Source organism: Podarcis melisellensis, assembly GCF_964234715.1.
Source record: "Podarcis melisellensis genome assembly, chromosome: 2".
NCBI lineage: Eukaryota > Metazoa > Chordata > Lepidosauria > Squamata > Lacertidae > Podarcis > Podarcis melisellensis.
Genome location: NC_138529.1, coordinates 95,739,528 through 95,760,116, shown reverse-complemented (window position 1 = coordinate 95,760,116; position 20,589 = coordinate 95,739,528). Strand labels below are relative to the sequence as shown.

Sequence of the window (20,589 nt, the reverse complement as noted above, 5' to 3'; positions counted from 1 at the left end):
TATGAACATATATTGGCAAGCTTGCATAGTTTAATCAGGAACGTATGGGATTATAAAATGTATACATTAGGTATGTGTGATCTTAAGTTATTACCAAATAATGCTGTATTTGTCTGTGTTTTTAATGTGACCCTGCCCTAAAATTGCTTACCATGAATTGCTTAAAATTGCACACATAAATAAAATGCCACATCTTGTGTTTTTGTGTGTGGAAGATGACACAAGGTTCCTAGCATATGGCCTCACAGTATGGCCTGAAAGCACATGAGGCCACCATCTTGCTGAAGTTTATGCAGGTCTGGGTCTAATCACTGCCAAGGGGAACAAACACCTGGGAACCACATGTATGTTGTTATATTAAAAACAATAGACTGAATTAAAGCAAGAGTGTTGCTCCAGATGTTGATTCTGACTCCCATCAGCTTCTGCCAGCATGGCTAATGGCCAGACATGATAGGGGGCTTCAGTCCAACATATGGACAGCAGCATGTCAAGGAAGGTTGGTCTACTCTCACTGGCAGTGGTTTTCCAGTGCCTCAAACTGAAATTTTCCCCACCACCAGGGACTGAACCTGGGACCTTCTACCTGTTCCCTCCTGTTTTTTTCTAGGGGGGGGCACTGTTCTTTCAAAACTCCAACTCTGTGGGTGGGATTCAACTAAATTACTGTGTGCGCACAACGAAGTCCACTCATGCAACAGGGCTCCCCTCTCCTCCCCCGCAAGCACCCCCTAAATATGCTCTGGAGGGTTGAAGAAACCCCTAGAACAGGTTTAGGGGGCAAGCAGGGGGGAGAAGGGGGGGGGGAAGTCCCATTGTACAAGCAGACTTTGTACCACACTTAGCGCAATGCTGAATTCCGCCCCAAGGCACTTAGGTTCTCTTGCAGCAGTCACTAACCTTTACTCCGTAGTAATGGACTCCGTATGTAGGCAGAGCTTCAACCACTTTCATGTACCTGTGCAGACAGATTCATAAGTAAATGGGACGGCTCTTCTGTGAAGTTCTCTCTAAGCACATATTCTCTGATTTTTTTATTCCTCTTTAAGCTGCAGCAGAGGGTTCTCCCCATTGCCCCTTAATTTTTTTTTAGAACAGATCAGTCAACAGCTATGTTTGAAGTATGTTTACGAATGCGTTCAAGCACAGCAACAAACTGCATGGTCAAAAAAAATGTCAAAAGAGCTCAGCAGAATGGAATTAGCGTGGTCTCCCATTAAAAAACACCACCAAAAGTTGTGCTGTGCAATTTGGCACAGGTGCTCAGCCCCTGTTCTACTTGCCAGCTTAACAGCTGAACTCCATTAAAAACTTGGCTCCAATTATTGTGGCTGAGCTCTCTAACAATACAGGTCTGCACTATTTTCCAAGCTTAGTTCTAAGGTGTGTTTTATGTTCTTCTGAGTACACTTCCATGGTAAATGTAGCTGACCAGGCTATATGATAGACATTTGAATAGTCAAGTACACATAACCTCAGGGAGATATGACCAGGAAATGAGATCTGACCAAGCTAGTGCCTATTCATGGAATGTTCAGTTGTTTGCACAGCTTCAGCTGTTGGGTCAGTTCTTAAGTGGGCTCCTGGCTATGAAAGGCACTGTGGAGCCTTCAGGAGAAAAGACAGTGTAGAAGGGGAATTGGGGAATTGGTCCAAAGATCTGCTGTCCATGCCTTTGTGACCTACAGGTGGGCAAGTCATTTTTCAGCATGTAATCGCTGACCATCAGTGCCTACCAGTGACTAACCGAGAACCATGTCAACCTATCACACCACTGGTGAAGCCCCTTCTGCACTCCACCTCACCCCACAAATGTCCAAGTGAAACACTTACTGAACAATCGCTTGTCCTCTGGTCAGCCCCTTATTTTTTACATAATGTTCAATGACTCTGTCCTCACTGTGGAACAAGCAAAATGGTTAAGGAGGCGGCAGAAGTATTTTATACCAAATAATAATGTTTGACGGCACTCAGAAAACCATTCCACACACAAACATACAACACTCCGCTAAGAACCTCTCTGGTGAGGTGCGCACTCTTGCACATTCAGGAACTGAGCTACACAGAACGGAACGATGTGTCTGTTCCTTGATATAGCAGGACGGACTCTAATTTGTAATTAACCTTGCTATATCGTGCACACTATTGTAGAATGTCCCATTACTAAGACACAAGCATTGAACGAGTTGCAAGCACAGCAAAGCTGAAATTTAGCAAAAAGCAGGTGGAGTTATGTTAGGTTCTCTACCGCATCACTTATCACCATGATGAGAACTTGCAGACAAAAGTGTGCCTATGTCAGAAAACTGCCTATACCAATACATTATCTTTGGGGGAAATTACAGAAGAAGTTAAGTGGTTCCCTGCCAGATCAAGCCAAAGACCCATCTAGTCCAGGATCCTGTTCTTACAATTAGAGGCCTCTGGGAAGCCCATAAGCAAGAGATGAGTGTAATAGCACTCCCCAGCAACTGGTATTGAAGCATATCACCTCTGATAATGAAGGTAATATAATCATTGTGCAGCCATTCATAATGTAGCTGCTCAGTGAATTTGACTGCTGTTAAAGGCAGAAGAGTCCTGCTGAGTGGAGGAAGGAGTGCAGTAGCAGCTTTTAAGACATTTGGGCTTGGATCCAGAGTTCCTGTAAGCTCAACTCTGATCACAGGATGCTCCACCTAGAGGGAGAGGCAATTCCCCCTCCACCCCTGCCTGCCCCCATAATCCCTCTAAAGGGTTGAGAGACCCTCTGGAAATAGTGTGGGAAGTGGCCTGCAGTGCTGCGGCAGGAAGAAGGACTGGGTGAAAATCACCTTCTCACCTCTTCCTCTAGCAGGAGCATCCTGTGAGCAGAGCTCAGCTCACAGGAACTCTGGATTCAAGCTAAAATGTCTTACAGTCTGCTACAGGCCTTACCAGGACCTTTCATAGTTGCATAAAATGCAGGTATTTAACAGGGATAATCCTGGCTTACATGGGCCAGCAATGACTGGAATAGCTAGATCTGTTGAATTTCTGCAGGACACTGATATTGTTAAGACACAGGAGCCCTGCTAGAGAAAAAGATAGCAACACCGTGGGGCCCACAAAGGCTGCTACCCTACATACACTGCTTAAAACTTACTGAGCTTGCAACACCTACCTGTGTGCATAACTGCAGCCCAAAAGCTGTGGTAAATGATCAATGACTTGCCCTCTCTGCTAACCACAGATTTCATAGTGCGGCTTGAGTTTATGAAGGTGAGTTATCAGCATGACAGCAATGGACTATGAAGCGGCAACAACAAAGATGGCCACGTAACTCTCATGGGAAGTAATAGTTACACTTTAGTCTGCACTAGGTAGACCTCATCTGGAATACTGGGCCCAGTTCTGGGTGCCACACTTTAAGAAGGATGAAGAGAGACTGGAACAGGTTCAGAGGAGGGCAACGAAGATGGTCAGAGTATGGAAAACCAAGTCCTATGAGGAAAGGTTGAAGGAATTGTGTATGTTTAGCCTAGAGAAGACTGAGCAGGGGACATAATAGCATTTTTTTAGTCCCAGGATTACAGCCCCGAGTTTACTTTGGAGAGAGATCATCTTATGAAAGTCAACTCCTTTAAAACATTCCTATGTTTTCCTTAAACATTTGAACTAATCTTTAAATCCTGGCCCTGGATTCAGATACACTTATCGACCTACAGAACTCTGGGCAGTGTCTGTATTAAATACATCTATACTATTTGTTCAACAGCTTTTCAAACAAATAGTAGCTGGGAGGAAATTTCGACAGCCTCATGAAAATATGTGTGTTATTTAGGGCGTCAGATAAAGTGTTCGATGGGCCAGGAGGACCTTGGATTAAACCCCTGCTCAGAGGTGGAAGTCCTTGGATGGCCTTGGGGGCAAGGCACAGCCAGACCTATTTACTTTGCTGGCCTGTTGTGAGGATAGTATGGGGAGTTGGAGGCAGGGGGAGAAGAGAAACTATGGCTTGGATCTAGAGTCCCTGTGAGTGAAACAGGGGGGGTGATTTCTGCCCAGTTCCTCCTCCCCTCCTCCTCCCTGCAGTCTCTTTTGTCCATTGAAAAGCTGTTTAGGAGGGCTGGAGAACCCTCCAGAACAAGGTGGCGCTGGGAAGCATGGGAAGTGAAACTTGTCAAAAATCTCCTCATCCTTACTTCATGGACCACAAGTATGGAAAGAGCCCTTCCTATTCATGGAAGAGACATTGTGACTCTCCGACCCTTCCAATTCTGCTTAGAGAAGAAGGGGAGGATAAAAGTGTGAAAGGCAAGTGAAACAAAAAATAAATGTGTCTTACCAAAAGGCGAGCGATGGGTGTTCCTGTAGCGTCTTGGTAGGAAAGGCAGGCAAGTTCTTTAGATCTTTCCTTGCATTCTCATCACTTGGAAGTGCACGGGAAAACAAAAGAATGGAAGAGTGTTAACTATTTTGGAATCAGTAAGACTTGCCCAGTTGGTTCTAGGAAAAGGGGGCTGAGTTTTAGCCACTCGGAAGCGGGTTCATTCATAGTGTAGTCCAGCTGTCATAGCAACGTAACCCTATAGGCCTTCTTGCATGACAACTCTGAACAAAAGAAGTGGACTTGCATTACTTTTCTGATTAGGGACACAGTGCAACTGAGGAAATTTGGCTGCCGAAGAAAAAGAAGCGGTGATACTCATCAGCCACTGAATATTCTTTGCTGAAACGATACCTTCTGGTTCAACCAGTCGATAAAACAAACCCCCGCGTTCTCTAACATGGACACATCTCTTAAGATTCCTAAAGCAAATCTGATTCCACTTTTTGTCTAAATAATAATAATCAGCTAAGGCATTCTCAGTATTCTAGTTCTTAGAGAGGGGGGAGAAATAGGAGAGAGAGAAAGTTAAAAGGAAATTGTAACTTGGCCCCAAGATGTAGGGTTTGGGCAGATATCCATTTAATTATTTTAAGAAGACAAAAAGGCATGTGTGGTTGCTGGCAGAAAAGAAAAGTGGGCAATACTTTCTGTTTATCTGCTTAATTAGGCCAACGAGTTTCTGCAGGATTTCTTTATGCTTTTAGCAGAGATCAGCAAGCACCAACATGACTTTTCTGTATCAGTAATTCATTGGGCTTCCTGAGTCACTAACACGTGCCTCGTTTTCCCCAATGGAATAAGCTGACGCATGACTTCTTATACAAGGTGCCTTGTTCTAAACTGAACTCACAGAATCTTTAAATAATTCAGCACAGAAGAAAAGTGTGACTCCCTCCCAACCCTCTGTTGCAGAATCTCTCTGGATGTGCACCTGTCCAAAAACAGGGAAGGATTTCCTAACAGTGTGGTAGCCCAGGGGTGGGGAACCCCAGACCTAAGGGCCAAATGCACCCCTCCAGTCCTCTCTATCTGCTCCTTGGGACTGACTGTCCCCAGGACATACCACTCAACTGCCCTGCTGTGAGCGCCCTCCTTGTGTGCTTCTGTCTGCCTGGAATGCCTCCCTGAACTGCAAGAAGACATTCTGGTTGCCTGGGCAGAGGATGGAGGGGCGTGTGTGTGTGCATGCATGCATAGAGACCTCTGGTTTCTGCCTAGCTAGCATGTAGTCTACTATACAAAGGTAAGTCTCACATCTGCTGCTTCACCCAACGTTGGCTCTGGCCCCATCCACCACTTACGCAAACACACAGGGAAGCTGCCCATGGGAATGAAGGCTGAAAAAGGTACCCCACCGCAGTGATAGTATTATCGCAGCATTGGCATCTAAATATTTCTGGAAAGAGCCTCCTGTCAAGAGAAATATCTCCTTTCTGGCAGCAAGAATCACCTCTTCCAGAACTGGAATATTTTTTTTAAAAAAATCAGATTTAAGCTCTATCTGCTTATGTTTACACACACACACACACACACACACACACACACACGACAACACTGGGATAAATTGTCAGTTGCCCTTCTGCAGTTCAGGAAAGGCTCTTGCTGGCAGAAGGAGGGAGGAGGCCTCCGCCTTTGTCCTGCAACGCCCCACACCACCCCCCATGCTGTTCCCTGATCCCTCTGGAGCAGTGTTTCCCAACCGGTGTTCCGCGGCACACTACTGTGCCGTCAGACATTGGCTGGTGTGCCGTGGGAGGGAGGCGGGCGAGTCGGGCGGTGAGAGGCGGCGGCGGCGAGGATCCGCATCGAGCCGGGGGCGGCTCCGCGGTGGTGGTGCCGAGCGGCGGGGCAGCGCGTGCAAAAGGGAGGAGCGCGAGACAGCGGAGGAGGAGGAGGCCGGCATGTCCGGGCAGCAGCAGCAACAACAGCAGCAGCAACTCCCGGCGACGGCTCCTCAAGCCCCGCCGCCGCCCCCTCCTCCGCCCGCTATCGCCGCCACCACCACAACAGCCGCCGCCGCCTCAGTTGCCGCCGTCCCTCAGTCCCTCGCTCTGCTGCCTCCTCCCACCCCCAAAGCTTGGAGGTTCCCCGGCAAGGGGGAGGGAAAAAACTTTCACTTTCGTGCGTCCCTCCCGGCGTGACGCTGCGCGCTGACGTCACGGGGCGGGGCTTTAATGGTGGTGTGCCGTGAGATTTTTTTTCAATAAACAGGTGTGCCGTTGCCCAAAAAAGTTTGGGAAACACTGCTCTGGAGCACATTTTCATGGAACAAAGGGAATAAGAAATAAGCAAAAACTGCCCTCACTGAACTGAGTTCTATTCACAGGATCCAAGCCATTATTTTAACACTTTCAGTTAACTGAAAAACACACACGGAGTGAGAATATGTCTGCATGTGTGGATAACACAAGCACTCCAATTCAACTGTGGTCCTTTAACACAAGTGTTCCTATAGGAAATAAAAGGATTCTATTTCAGCTGCCAGTTCTCACCAGAATCTAGGTCTCCACCCACCACAGAGCAGGCCCATTGTAGTCCAGGGCCTGCAGGGCAAATAGCTATTGATGACAAGAAAGTCGATCTGAGAGGAGATTCTCCTAAGGGCTGCAGCCAATCTGAGGTGGTGGGAAAGTTTCTTCCTGACCTCAAATATCATTATATGTCAAACGCTTGAGTGTTATTTGAGCAAACCTCTTTCAGAGAGTTACTCCCAAAAGAAAAGAAAACCGGGAACAATTATTACAAGCTGTTCGCATGCATGTGTTCATTGCATGAAGACTGCAACACCTTTTGCATTTGTTAATGGCCCACCATGGCTATAACATGGAAATAACCTTCACATTTCCTCGTACCATCTCACAAAAACATAGTGTTTCAATGAATTGTGCCGACACTTTCAGCTAGTAGTATTCCAGTGTACAATAACTGAGCAGGTAACTCGCATCTTACACTTATTTTACTTATGCAATCACAGCTTTGCACTGTGTGTGTGTGTGTGTGTGTGTGTGTAACCCACTCCCCATTTATATATTCTCCCACCACCACCTGGGCAATTCTGCAATGCTGGGCTTGCCCAGGTTTGGGAAGGTGGCAAAAGGGAAGGAGATGTGAGCGCTCTGGCAGTGTCCTAGAACCCCTGCTCCACAAAGCTGGGCAAGCAATCCTACACCTTGTAGTGGGGACAGTTCTGGAGGTTCCTGGCTTTACATGATTTTGCATCTGCAAGCAATGACCACAAACATAACCCCCACATAAGATGAGAGTTACCTGTACAGTCGTACGTTGGAAGTCAAACAGAATCCGTTCCGGAAGTCCATTCGACTTCCAAAACATTTGGAAACCAAAGCTCCTGCAGCCAATTGGAAGCTGCAGGAGCCCCGTCGGACGTACGGCTTCCAAAAATAGTTCACAAACCGGAACAGTCACTTCTGGGTTTGCTGCATCCGGGAGCTAAAACATTTGAGAACTAAGTTGATCGAAAACAAAGGTACGATTGTATATGAATGACAAAGTCAAGTCATGTCACCCAATATCCCAAGGTTTTCTCTGACTCCCAAGAAATGGGGGGAGGCAATATCTTGGGGGTGTGAACGGGTGCATCTGTGTGTAAAGGTTCCTGAATCAAGGCTAGAACACCCCATGGAGGGGTATCTAGAGTCTTCCTTGTACAGTTTTCGACATAAGCTGAAGAGATGCTTCTTCTATACCATAGCCTTAGACATTTAAGGTATTTTGTTTTGTAGGACCCTCCTCTTTCGCTGAATGTATACTGCTCTGTTCTGGCTGAAACGGTTCTCCTTGCTCTTACAAATGTTAGCTGTTTTATCTGTTTTTATACATTGCATATTCTATTGTTGTAATCAGCTCTGGGACCTTAGGTGAAGGGCGGGTAAAAAAAACTTCTAAATAAATAAAACATCTCTGCTCTCATCTCGACTTTGAAGCAATCTGTTCATTAGTTCTCTGTGGTATACATGACAGCTTCTTCACCTCCTTCAAAGCTCCTCCGCAGTGGCTCGCCACTAAGAGGCTAATATACGTTCACAACACACCCGTGACAAACTACAGTGCCCTATTTTTCTACTTCAGAACCATGGGCCCCCAAAAAGTCACAAGGCAAGCCACCTCCTACACACTGAATGAAGGTGCAAGCTGTAATTCAGAGGTTTCCTATGACAGGGCTGAAAATGATAGACTCCTTACGCTGCAGGAGAACTGAAGATCAACTAAACTTCAAACCCTTGTTCACAACACAGGATCAACTTTCACAAACCCAACACTACCCAGATGACAATGTGTGCGATACAAAGCGCACCACTGAACAAGGAGTAGCATGGCACACTTTCCTAAGAAAATAAACTGAATGGATTCATTAATTGAGCGGAGTGACATGTTACAGATGAAAGCAAAAAACCCCAACCACCTCACAATGTCAATGTGACCTGAGGAAAAGCTACCTCCCCAACTGCAAATAAGTCTAAATATAATGTCACAGGCACAGCACTGCAAATTGTATTCTGTGCTTCTATTTCCATGAGTAACAGAACTTCAGGGTCTAAATTCCAACTTTGGCTCATTCCTTTTCCCCAGTTGCCTTAGCTTCACTTGCCAGTGTATTCAAGCTCAGGTTGGATTCAGATGATCATCTGCAATTCAGATTACCACTTAAAATCCAGCCCAGAGAGAATGCAACCAGAAAGATAGTCCATTATCTGTGCCATCTGGCAACATGGCAAGGTGTTCAGGGGAGAAAAGAAATGAATAAAATCCACTTTGTTTTCTATCTTGGTCTCTATAAGCCTAGGCCAGGGAGCTGGTGTCATCAGCTCTTGAAGGTGGTCTGAAAATAATTTGTTCCATTTGCCTGGAACACATTGGGAGAAAGGCAGTACATAAATGCAATAAAGAATATACTCAGTTGAGAACGGCATTCTAAAATATGTCTATCATTCTAAAAGAGTTGCACATTAAATAAACAAAACGCCAACACTGGCCAATCAGGTCACAGAGAGATGAGTCCCTAACACTGGCCAGTGTTGGCCTAAGTGTGCTAATTTGATAGCCAAACTCACTGCTATACCACTAGGCCATATCCTAATCCAGTTTGCCCAGGAATACACCCCACACTGAATTTAAGAGGATTTATTGCTGAGTGAGACACAGAGAGGACCGTGCTGTAAATTATTCTTCTACAAACAGCTTAACGTCTACACATTACCGAAGACTACATCAGCACTCCCTTTTCAGTTAAATTAGTTTCTAAACTAACGTTAACAAAAATTCATAAGCAGACAGAATTGGCAGATGTGACCTTTCATTTACCTGCAATAGTGTGCTTCACGGCCAGCTATGGAAATGGAGGGAACACTAGATCACTCAATTCAAGGGGAAAAGCCAATATCACTTTCCTATACAGCAAATTTGTGCTGGAGCATCCTAGAGTCTGAAACCATCTGTTGGTTCAAACATATGCAGCCTCCATGCTTGAAAGGTCTAACCAGTGTTTAGTAATTTAGAGTAAGCCCGTCACTTACATGGGGGTGACGTTCTGGGGGTTACACCTAGAGTCAATATCGCATAGAGTCAAAACACATTGGGTTCAATGGTGGGCAGGATTGGCCAAGTCTTTCCCCCCAGACATCTGCCCCCTTTTAAATTTTTTTGCCAGACATGTAAATCTGAATGCACACATAAGCTGCAGGCTTACTGTATACACCGATCCCAAAATGTGAAGCTGTGGTCCAAAGGTATACATTTCTGCACCCAGGTCCCTACTCACATAGGTTTCTTAATTGTGTGTGTATGTTAAATTGAGATACACAGTTTACATATTTACAAAGGGCATTGAAACTAAAGAGCTTACAGCTTTTGGGGTGGGGTGGGGGGATAACCAATGGGCATATGATCTCATTCAGGCACTTACAACTTGCAAGAATGACCTCAGAGCACCAGACAGATTCTCCCATGCACCAGGCAGGAAGCGGATCTGTTCCTCTCTACCTGCAGATTTATTGTTGAGCGAGTGGGGATTATTCACGGTCTGCATGATGCTAGAAGATGTCTCCCATGAGGCTTCCAAAAGCTGCAGACTTGTTATTGCTAACACTCATGGGTTCTTCCTCTTTGCACAAAAGTCAGATTAGCCAAATTAGTCGTGGTTCCTTTGTGCGGCAGCAAAACTGAAAGCTTGTTATCACAGTCCTATGTGCTTGATAACAAAAGGCACCTCGGCCTACAAAAAGGCATGCATCCAGCAACAGAGAACTGGCAAAACTACAAGGGGAAAGTGGCATTAAAGCGCAATCACTGTCTGTGCTATGTCTCCTGGGCACACAGTAAACCTAAGTCAGGGGAAAGCTTCAGAAATAGCAGAGTGGAGCTACACAACACCTCCCATTTTTGTTTTCACAGAATCGAAGCAGAGAGACTTTGGAGACCATCTAGTCAACTCTCGGCTCAATTTAGGACTCTTGCAACTACAGCATCCCAGGTAGATGGAAGTCCAGCCTGCACTTCAATGCTTCCAGCTAAGGAGAGCCGATCGCCTCCAGAGGTAGCCTATTTCATTGTTCAGCTAAAATCTACTTCCTTGCCGTTTCTATCTATTAGTTCCATTCCTGCCTCCTGGAGCAGCAGAAAACAAGCCTGGTTCATCTTCTCCCTGAAGCCGATCAGATCTCTGAAGGACAGCTATGATGTCTCCCTAACTTCTTCCCACCAGCCTAAATGTACCCAGTTATCTCAACTACACTAACTGACTGACTGGAACCCTATTCCAAGCAGATTAATTACTGGTACTGTTACGATGTTACATATAGGCACCCAAGGCACAATAACAATAGCTCAGAGGTATAGTACTGTATCTGTTTCTCAGATGGAAGCATGTAAAAGTCTAACAAAAACAGTATTTCCCACAGATCTCATGAATTGTCTCACTTAATCTCTGTATTCACTTGAATTCTTTAGAAATGACACCACTGGCAGCACAAAATTGCAGCAGCTGACATCATCACACTTCGTTAGCTAATTGCTTTCCAAAATAATGGACATAATTGAGCCAAAGCAACATATATGTTGATTTCAGTGGGAGAATTACAGGACAACCCTATAAAAGTCCATGCAGAAATAAATACCACCAAGTGCAACATGTAGGATTAAGACCTTAAACATGTGCTTCATTGTAATCAATGATAGCACTTAACTTTGGCTGGATTGTGGCCACTGTTTTCTCACAGAAATTCCCTGTTTGTTCTACAGGCATATTTTCACCTGCTGATTAACTTGGATGCACTGATTGCCTTCTAATACAGATAATTAAGATCTATTTCTGTTAACCCAGCCCACAGGTTAACCCTGTTAACCTCAAACTGCATATATCTTTTTATATGTATTTCAATAATAGTCAGTTGTCATTCCACCCCACCAAAAAAGCAGCACCAACGACAAGAAGATACTGTTTTCACATAGACTACATTGTGATATGTCTTTCTAAAATACATCAGGATAGATCCAGACTACCTATTGGAACTTTGTACACAGGGTGCTCTGCTAGAGGAACGGGGTAGGTGACTTTTGCCTATTGCGTCTTTCCACAGAAAAGTTGCTCCAGAGGATTGGAAGACAGCACTGGAGGTGATGTTGGGAAAGGTGGAGTGAATTGGCAAAATTTGAGCCCTCTTTGTTCAGCGAGAACTTCTGTAGACTCTCAGGCCCTTCTGAGAATGGAAGGATTGGTAAGACTGGATCCAACCTATAAATCACTTAACAACATCTGCAAGTGGAGCAATATTTTAGAACAGGGATGTCCAACTGGCCAGCCGCAATCAACTGGTCGATTCCCTGCAGCTAGTGGTGGATCATGGGCCCTATTTCCTCCGTGGTGGAAAAAGAACATCTGGCCCCGCCCCCTTGCCCCGTCCTTCATTTGCGCACGATCACAAAAGTGGCAGATGGAGTTATCTACCCAAATGGGTAGATTACTGCCAGCTTTTTATTGTGGGAGTAGATCGCAGTCTCTTGGGAGTTGGACGTCCCTGCTTTAGAAGGTTTATCAACACAACAACCCCATGAGGTAGGTCACCACACTCTTCCCATATGGGGAGCTGAGGCTAAGAGAAAAGAAATTTGCCCTGAGTCACACAATGAGTACATAATAGAGTTGAAATCATGTATCTTAGATCCTTAGGCAATTCTCTGGTCCACACAATGAGATTGGTATATTTGTTAATGAAAGATACTGGAACGTTGCTCATCACTTAGATTTAAAAAGCTATGTTAGAAGTAGCTGTGCCTATGAAGTACCCAACAAAGCACAATAAATCTGTTAAGTTTTTTTTTACAATGCCACAAGTGCAGTACTGTTAAGAATCCTGGGTGCTGAGCACGGCAGCTTATTTAATTCATAGTTTGCCTGGTATAAAATTGAAAAAGAAATACTTCCCCCAATTGAAAACTAGCTCCCTGTGAGAGTAAATGAAAAGTCTCTACATGCACATATTTATCCTGAATGTAGTGGCAATCCTGAAGTCTAGCACATTAAGTGGCTTTAGACTCTCAGGAACTTAAAATTCCATGTAGAAACAAACAAAGCACAGAGCAAATGCAACCATTTGTAGTGCCATACATTTCACTCAGACTTTTAGATAACCTTATCATGCATATAGAACCCAAGTCCTTACAACCTCATGCATCAATCTGACAGCTTTAAGTATTTGTCCAAGATGCTGTATTCCTTTCTATACCATAAACAGGCATTGCCCTCTCAGAGAGATTATTGTTACCATGCCTCAGGATTCCAGACAGGAAACACCCACTTGGCAACAACACACTTCAGAAAGCCAGTTCCATTGTTGGGAGTATACTGCATGCAGGTAACCAAAGAGGGTTGGTTCAGACAATCACACACCAACTTAGTAAACCTGTGCTTAGTAAATGAAGTGCTAAGGAAGGTTGCACACAGTGTTTGAAACTCCCATTGTCCTGGGCACCTTTTGCAACAGGGAATTTCATTAACTTGAGCAGCTTCTGAGCTCTGGGTGCAGTACTGAGCCTAAGATTTCAGATTAAAACTGCCACTGCTGGAAGAAAAGGAGGACCTTTTTCTGCCTTCCCACTTCCAGCCACTCTCTGAAGACTGGAGAAGGGACCAGTCTTCAGATGAGGACTAGACCACATGAAAAATGAACATAAGATTTTAGCTGCAGTTCGTTCATTTTCAGCTTTGTACTCGTTATAAAAAAAGCACACATAAACACTCCATTGCGGTGCCCATAACCTAGGTTTTAGGTGCCATTTAGCTCCTAGCTTTCATATCTCTGTTTCTAACACAGGTTCAGTGGCGTAGCGTGGGTTGTCAGCACCTGGGGCAAGGCAAGTAATTTGCGCCCCCTAACCTGTGAATTTGCGCCCCCTAACCCTAACCCCCAGATGTTGCGCCCGGTGCGGCCGGCCCCCTCTGCACCCCCCACGCTACGCCACTGCACAGGTTACACATGAACCTAGGTGAAGGGTCCACCCAAGAACAAAATGTTTGGCAAAGCCATGTTTCTACAGATCTCTCAGAATTCCACAACTGATCCTGTTCAATAAAAGCTGAGACTATTCCTGTTGTCTCTCTGCCATTTCAGTTAACAGGGGACTGCTCTTTGTCATTCATCTCAGATTTCTTCACTATCAGCATGGGGGTGCCATAAGCAGAATAAAAAACCCCCAGCAATTACTACAAAACCAATATGCACCAACTATTATGGCAGAGTTGGTGCCCTCCAGTTGTCACTGGACTTCCCCCTGCGATCAACTCCCATCAGGATGTTGGGAGTTGGGGTCCTAAATAATCTGGAGGGCAACTTGTTGGCTACCCGTGTATTGTGGGGATGGGAAAGCATGTGTGCATCAAGGTTGGCCACAGCATCTTGAGTTGTGGCCTAGACTACTTCTTAAGGACCCTCTCTACTTTCAGTACAATTTGGCAATTCCAGTCCAGTCTGGGCTTGCGAGAGAGCAAGGGAACAAGTGTGCAGTTCACTTTTCAAGCTCATCCCACCACCCTCCAGGAGGCAGTACATATGCTGGATCAGGTCCACACTAGTGTTAACTACTTTCAAGCAGGCATTGTTACATTTCTTTAGGACATATGCAAGTGCTTTTCCATGCAGGCTTCCAAGCTCTGGGGAGCCTCTCTTACCCCACCCACAGCCACCCAGTACATCAGCCATTGGCCAGATTGTGATAAAGATTGCTATTCCTCTTCAGGGTGGACATTTCTGCATTAGCAGAGCCTGGATGGTACTGGGTAGCTCCTTTGTGTTCCAACTAAGATATCCAAGGCTTTATAGCCTGCCAATGATTCCAGAGGTTGTGCTGCTTTGTTGTTGTTTTTTTAAAAATAGCCGAGTCAGCTTTATGATGAGAAATGTGGCAAACAGGTGTTTCACCACAGCATGGCTCTGACTGCTTTTAGATTAGAGCAGCTGCTTTCTTTGAACAGCTTCCCAATTTTCCCCTCAATAACATGCATAAATCATGATCATTACAATCCTCTCAGTGAGTTTGCAATGAGATGCGGCTACAGACACTGAGAATTTGTACAGCACATCTGCAACTTGTAAAGCATGCTGCCAGAAGTAAAAGGGAAAAAAAAACCAAAATACATATTCCTTCTGTTTGATGCGGAAGTTCGTGACTTTCAATTAAGCTACAACATCAGTCTTCAGGGTATGCATATGTATTTATATAAACCGTTTCCTCTTACAAACTGTGTTTATCACTCAAATAATAAAACCCCCCTACACACACCAACCACCAAGAATTCATTACATAGTCTGTGTTATGCTACACCAGGCAACAGTTATCTTTGCAGCCTATGGGCTATAATGGAAACCCAACATGTCAGCTATTTAAAGAAAAAAATAGAAGCCCTCCTGGCAGCAATTTAATTAACTTCCAGGGAGCATGCACGGCTAGGTCTGAGCTCTGAAAAAACATTACTCCTGAAAATGGAATCTGAGATCATCTGTCAGAAAATAAAACTCTTAAAAACTGATAACCGCCTGCTTCTTATACAGCATAGTCCTAAGCATGCGGACTCAAAGCTATGTTCCACGCTGTTCAACTACACATATTCTACAACATGCAGAGACAGAGAGATCTCCACTGCTCACTGCAAATTAACTTGGAAATGACCAGAGTTCTTTTGTGGGTGGGGTACGAACACACAGAAAGAATCTCCCCAGCATTTCTTACTTCTGGGTGCAGCCTCCTGGGCAAATGGATGGAGCTGAAAATAGGATGAATGGCAGCAGGAAACAGAGTTTGTAAAAAAAGGTTGCTCTTTTATACTGTGAACAATTCCAGTTTGGTCTGGGCTGGTGAGAGCTAAGGAACAAGTGTGCAGTTCACTTTTCATGCTCACAATTTCCTAATGAGGCCATACCTCTGTTGGATCAGGTGCACGCCAGTGCTTACTACTACCAAGCAGGAATTTTTGCATTTCTTTAGGGCACGTGTGAGTGGTTCTGGGCTGCTTCTCCATGCAGCCTGCCATGCCTTGCGGGTCCCTTCCCACTTTGTCCACTGCTGTCCCCCTTGATCAAACATCAGCTGGGTGGTAGGGGGGAAACCACTGTACTGGGAAAGACAGGGAGTTGTTTTGGCTGTGTTAAGATCACGGAGAAGGGGCTGCTTGAACATGCCCCCCAGTGCCCCTAATATAGCCAGCATCACTGTCTATGAGTACCTAGCTCGCCCAGTGGTAGCAGCCAACATCTGGAGGGTCACTAATTCTCTACCCCTGCCACACAGCAACTGAGTCTATCAGGATCCTTGATGGGGTAAGCAAAAGTTGGTATGTTTTCATTCATATGGAGATGTTTTCATCCACTGCCTGCCTATTTTTGGTGGTGGTGGTAAGGGTCATTTACATTTGATGTTGCCCTGTTGTTTCTCCTTAGGAATATCATTGTACTCCGCTGTTTCCCAAAGATCTGCAGGCAAGACACAACAACCCTTGGCAGCCATTTCTGAATATTCCACACTCTGTTCCTTCACATATGCAACGGGGAAGGGAGAAGGCAGAGAGAGAACCAGCTGTCTCGTCTCTTATGTTTGTACACACAAACAAACATTAGACAGCAAAGTATTTCTAATCATAAGCACTTTGTGTGTGAAGTATCCAAACAATGTTTAACTAAGGAATAAGTGCTTTATTCTGCTTTGGCAACAGAACAGACATGAGCGGCATCAATGATGTCCTCTTTTTATGTTAAGACAGAGCAGGGATCATAGCTCAATGGTAGGGTATCCGCTTTGCATGCAGAAGATGTCAAGTTCAGTGCACAGCTATAAAGATCAGCCCCAGGGAGCAGGAGCAGTAAGGAACCCTGCTTGAGACCTTGGAGAACCCGTCAATCAAAACACACAAACAATACCAGGCTAGACAGACAAAAGGTCTGACTCAAGGCAGAATCACGTGTTCAACTTTTCGCTTGCCTTGCATGCATATCTCTGGTGTGCCAAAGTTTCGTTTTGCTGGATCTCGTAGATAAAAGTCTTCTGAATGACACTTGCTCAACTGACAGGGTTTATAGGTATACAGAATTAGCATGGGCAAATGGACTTGGCGATCGCAAGGGATTTCACTCTTTTTGCAACTCAGTCAAATCATGATGGAAGCAATGGTAATCCAGACATCCAGGAAATGTGCGCTGCACTGCATTGCAAAATATGACCTCTCATACATAACCTGGCTGCTGCTGCTTTTTTTTTTTTTTGAGAAAACATTCGTATACCACACATTCTACAATAAATTTCCCAAAATGGTTTCAGACCACAAAAAACAAACCTGAAAAACCACAATGTGATAAAACCATCACAACAATGATAAAACAGCTTGTTCAGTAGCATTAAAAGAATTAAAAGGTTTAGGCTGCAACCCTGACTCCTCTGATGTTGGTGGTGATTTTTGCAAACACACCCCAGCCTGCGCCCCCAGCAGGGGCCGGTTTAACCAACCTTTGGGCACCACTGCCTAGAAATACTGCTCTGAATAAACTTTGCCTTAAATTCATGGCACATTTGCAATATGTTAAAGAAAGACATTTGTTTGACAGCACCTTGAGACTAACTCTTTAGAAGCTTCTTATTGTAAAATATTCATGTTTATGTTTATTTTATTTATTTGCAGAGATTTCTGAACTGCCAACATGAATACAATTTTTTTTAAAAAAAACCACAGCAGTGAACTACATCATATAAACAATGAAATTACATTCATAAAAAAGAAGTACAAAATACATCACAAATCAGTAGACCGAGTTAATACATCAATACAGCTGGATTACCCATTTTCATGGTAATTACTTTAAGCTCATTTTATGTTGTGGCAAGTCACATGCAAATATATATGCTCTGCTTTGCACGAAAAGGCTGGAGGGGATAGAATGGGCCCCACTTGCACTGTGACTTAGTTCCCCCACAAACCCTTTGGAAGAGGTCCAGCCCAAGATTCCCATCCCTCTTTACCTACAATTCTGCAGGTCTCTTTTTATTATTAATTATGGTTTATTAAGAAAGCCCAGCTATCTTACACTGACACCAGCTATAAATGTTCTATAAACATAAGCACACCTGGGGATCTTCGACTTCTGAGTTCCCCTGGCAAAATTCCCCTGGCATACATTCAAGCGGTTCTGCATCTTCCAAATTTGCCACTCTGGTGCCAGATTTCTCTAGCTTTAACCTGCTAAAGAGCTTTCAAGTAAGGAACCATTGAGCTCTCAGTATTGAAAACAAACATTGCCTTCCCTGCTTGTACATTGATGCTGCCTCTTCCCTTGGGCACAGTCTGTCTCATTAGCAGCATATACACTATTCCTGTTGATACAATCACACCGGCTGGTTGTCCGGGTATGACCCAGGTTTCTGAAAATGAAAAATGTGGCACTTTCCAATCAACAGCTGTAGTTTGCAGATGAAAACAAAGTGGCGGGGAGGAGGGAGACTTCCAATGAAACAATACTTTCCTGAACTGTAACCAGACCAAAGAAAAATAAAACTTCCATGCTTTTGCCTCCAGCGCTTATGCCATAACAAGGTGCCAAAAGACTGCTTGTTATTTAAAAATATGTTCACCAGAAATGATACTCATCCGTACTCCACATCTTCAGCTGAACAGATCATACCTAGCAGAAACCCTGGAGAGTGGATAACAGAATACAGCGGTACCTTGGTTTAAGAACAGCTTAGTTTATGAACAACTTGGATTAAGAATGCTGCAAACCCAGAAGTAGGTGTTTTGGTTTGTGAACTTTGCCTTGGAAGCAGAACATGTTCCGCTTCCTGTTGAGTGTGTTCCATTTGTAAATTGAGTCCCCCACTGCTATGGGAAAGCACGCCTTGGTTTAAGAATGCTTTGGTTTAAGAACGGACTTCTGGAATGGATTAAGTTTGTAAACCAAGGTACCACTGTATACAACAGCAGGCTACATGAGCCAGTGGCCTGACTGAGCTGGAAGCAGGGTTAGTATTGTTAGGCGTGCCAGAATTTTCTAAGCGGCGAGAATTGGAACATGGTCGTCGCTGGAAGCTTGCAGCATTTTCCAGCCTCCGTGTTTATTTGCTACACAGACTGAGAACAGGTGAGGCTCACTGCTTAGCATTCCAATGACACCCCAAATCTTCTGCTTGCACATCAGGTTTGCTGGGGAGCAGCCAGCACTTTCAGAGCTCAAGAAACCCCCACTTCTTGGCTGCTTCAAACTGCTGCTGCTTCACACACTGCTGCCTATCCCCAGCTGAGGGACTTCATTCATATATTGGCTAGCTATGGATAAGGGCAGACAATAAGATACATCAGCCAGAAGGAAATCAGCCAGGCAAATCTTGTTGGGTTGGGCTACTTTAGCAGTTTCTTCTTGCAATTACAACGTCGCTGGGTCAGAAGGGCCAGCGACTATGAACACAAAACTGTTGGGGATGATGGCATGTTTTTGTAAAAACACACACACACATACGCAGAAAGATAAATTAACACCAGCTTCAGAATGCTTATTCCTCCCTCCTATTGCTCACCCCTCAGCCATCCTAGATTTGACATTTAGCCTGCAATCCCACACTGATTTACCCATTGATCTAAATGGGGCTTATATCAGGGGCAAAATGAAAAGCTGAAACTGATTTCTTTTCTTACTTTTCCGAGTGTTGCACTGTGAGTCAAACTCTTGGAAGGCTTAAAATATTTAACACATGGTTTCCAACAGGCAGCTCCTTCTTTCTGAGTCGAGGTCTGATATCTGGCACTTCAAAACATTTGCTCCCCCACCTGTTTTCTGACAACTGTCCCCACATTTTCATCAGTCACGAAATAAATGCAGTTATTCTTTATTGGACCATCCTGATGCTATACTGAAATCCGCAATGTGATAACAGTCTGGAGACAACCAGTAAGGAGGAAGGGATGTAATAATTAGGTTGGAGTGTTCAATCAATTAATCAGTTAGAATAAATTGGTTAAGCTTGCAAACCTAAACACGCTAGAGATTTAACCTCACTGGGCACAGTGTGACTTTCTATTGAGTAAATAAAAAATAACTATTTGGTTGTGCTGTGAAACTGCAGTTCTGTGCATGGTTACCTGGGAGTAAGTCTCATTGAACAATCCTAGGTAGGCAAATTCTGTGAAGCTCTTTGCATTGGCGAAATGCAAATTTTCTAAGAACACCTTGTCATTTGCTCTAAAATCAAGAGGCTCAAAAGGAACATTTCTTTTCTCTCACCCCTCAGAATTTTAACAAATCAGTTTAATTGTTGCTATTCCGTCCTGAGACTTCTCTAAAGAAAACAACTTTCACTTGCAGAATGTGAAAATCTGCCTGTCTACTAACAATAGCTAAAACCACAACTATTTCCCCCTTCCCATTTCAATAAGGCTCCGATTTCTAAAAGCACAGTCCTCTGCATGTCTGCTCAAAATAAGGTTGACAGGGCTTACTAGCATATTAATATGCATGTTTGGATTGTAATTTGAGATCCTTTGGCAATTTTGCTGTTGTATTTTAAACTTAATTTCTACAATACAGGAGAATTAGAAACACACTCTACAGCTGCTGGTTTACCTTTTGCAAACCGCTTTGAGGGTTTGTTTTTGTTTTTTTACAATCAAGCTGAAATAAATACCAAAATAATCTTTAAAATCAGTGGAGGTACCAGGCTGGTGAGTCTTAACTATTATCTGTTTATTACAT

General features: G+C 44.2%; 1 protein-coding gene across 7 annotated transcripts in view; it reads right to left on the bottom strand.

Annotated features, from left to right (window-relative positions):
* The window catches only part of FRMD4B (FERM domain containing 4B), a 233,365-nt gene that overhangs the window by 49,732 nt on the left and 163,044 nt on the right, over nt 1-20,589 (bottom strand). For 6 of the 7 annotated variants that reach the window (XM_081901464.1, XM_081901461.1, XM_081901460.1 and 3 more), the window contains 3 exons: nt 4,307-4,390; nt 1,834-1,899; nt 901-958 (listed from right to left, as the gene is read on the bottom strand). In XM_081901464.1, the coding sequence (XP_081757590.1) occupies nt 901-958; nt 1,834-1,899; nt 4,307-4,390 (208 nt within the window). Of the gene's footprint in view, nt 1-900; nt 959-1,833; nt 1,900-4,306; nt 4,391-13,131; nt 13,233-20,589 lie in introns of those variants that run through there. The other variant, XM_081901466.1, reaches the window with a different exon arrangement.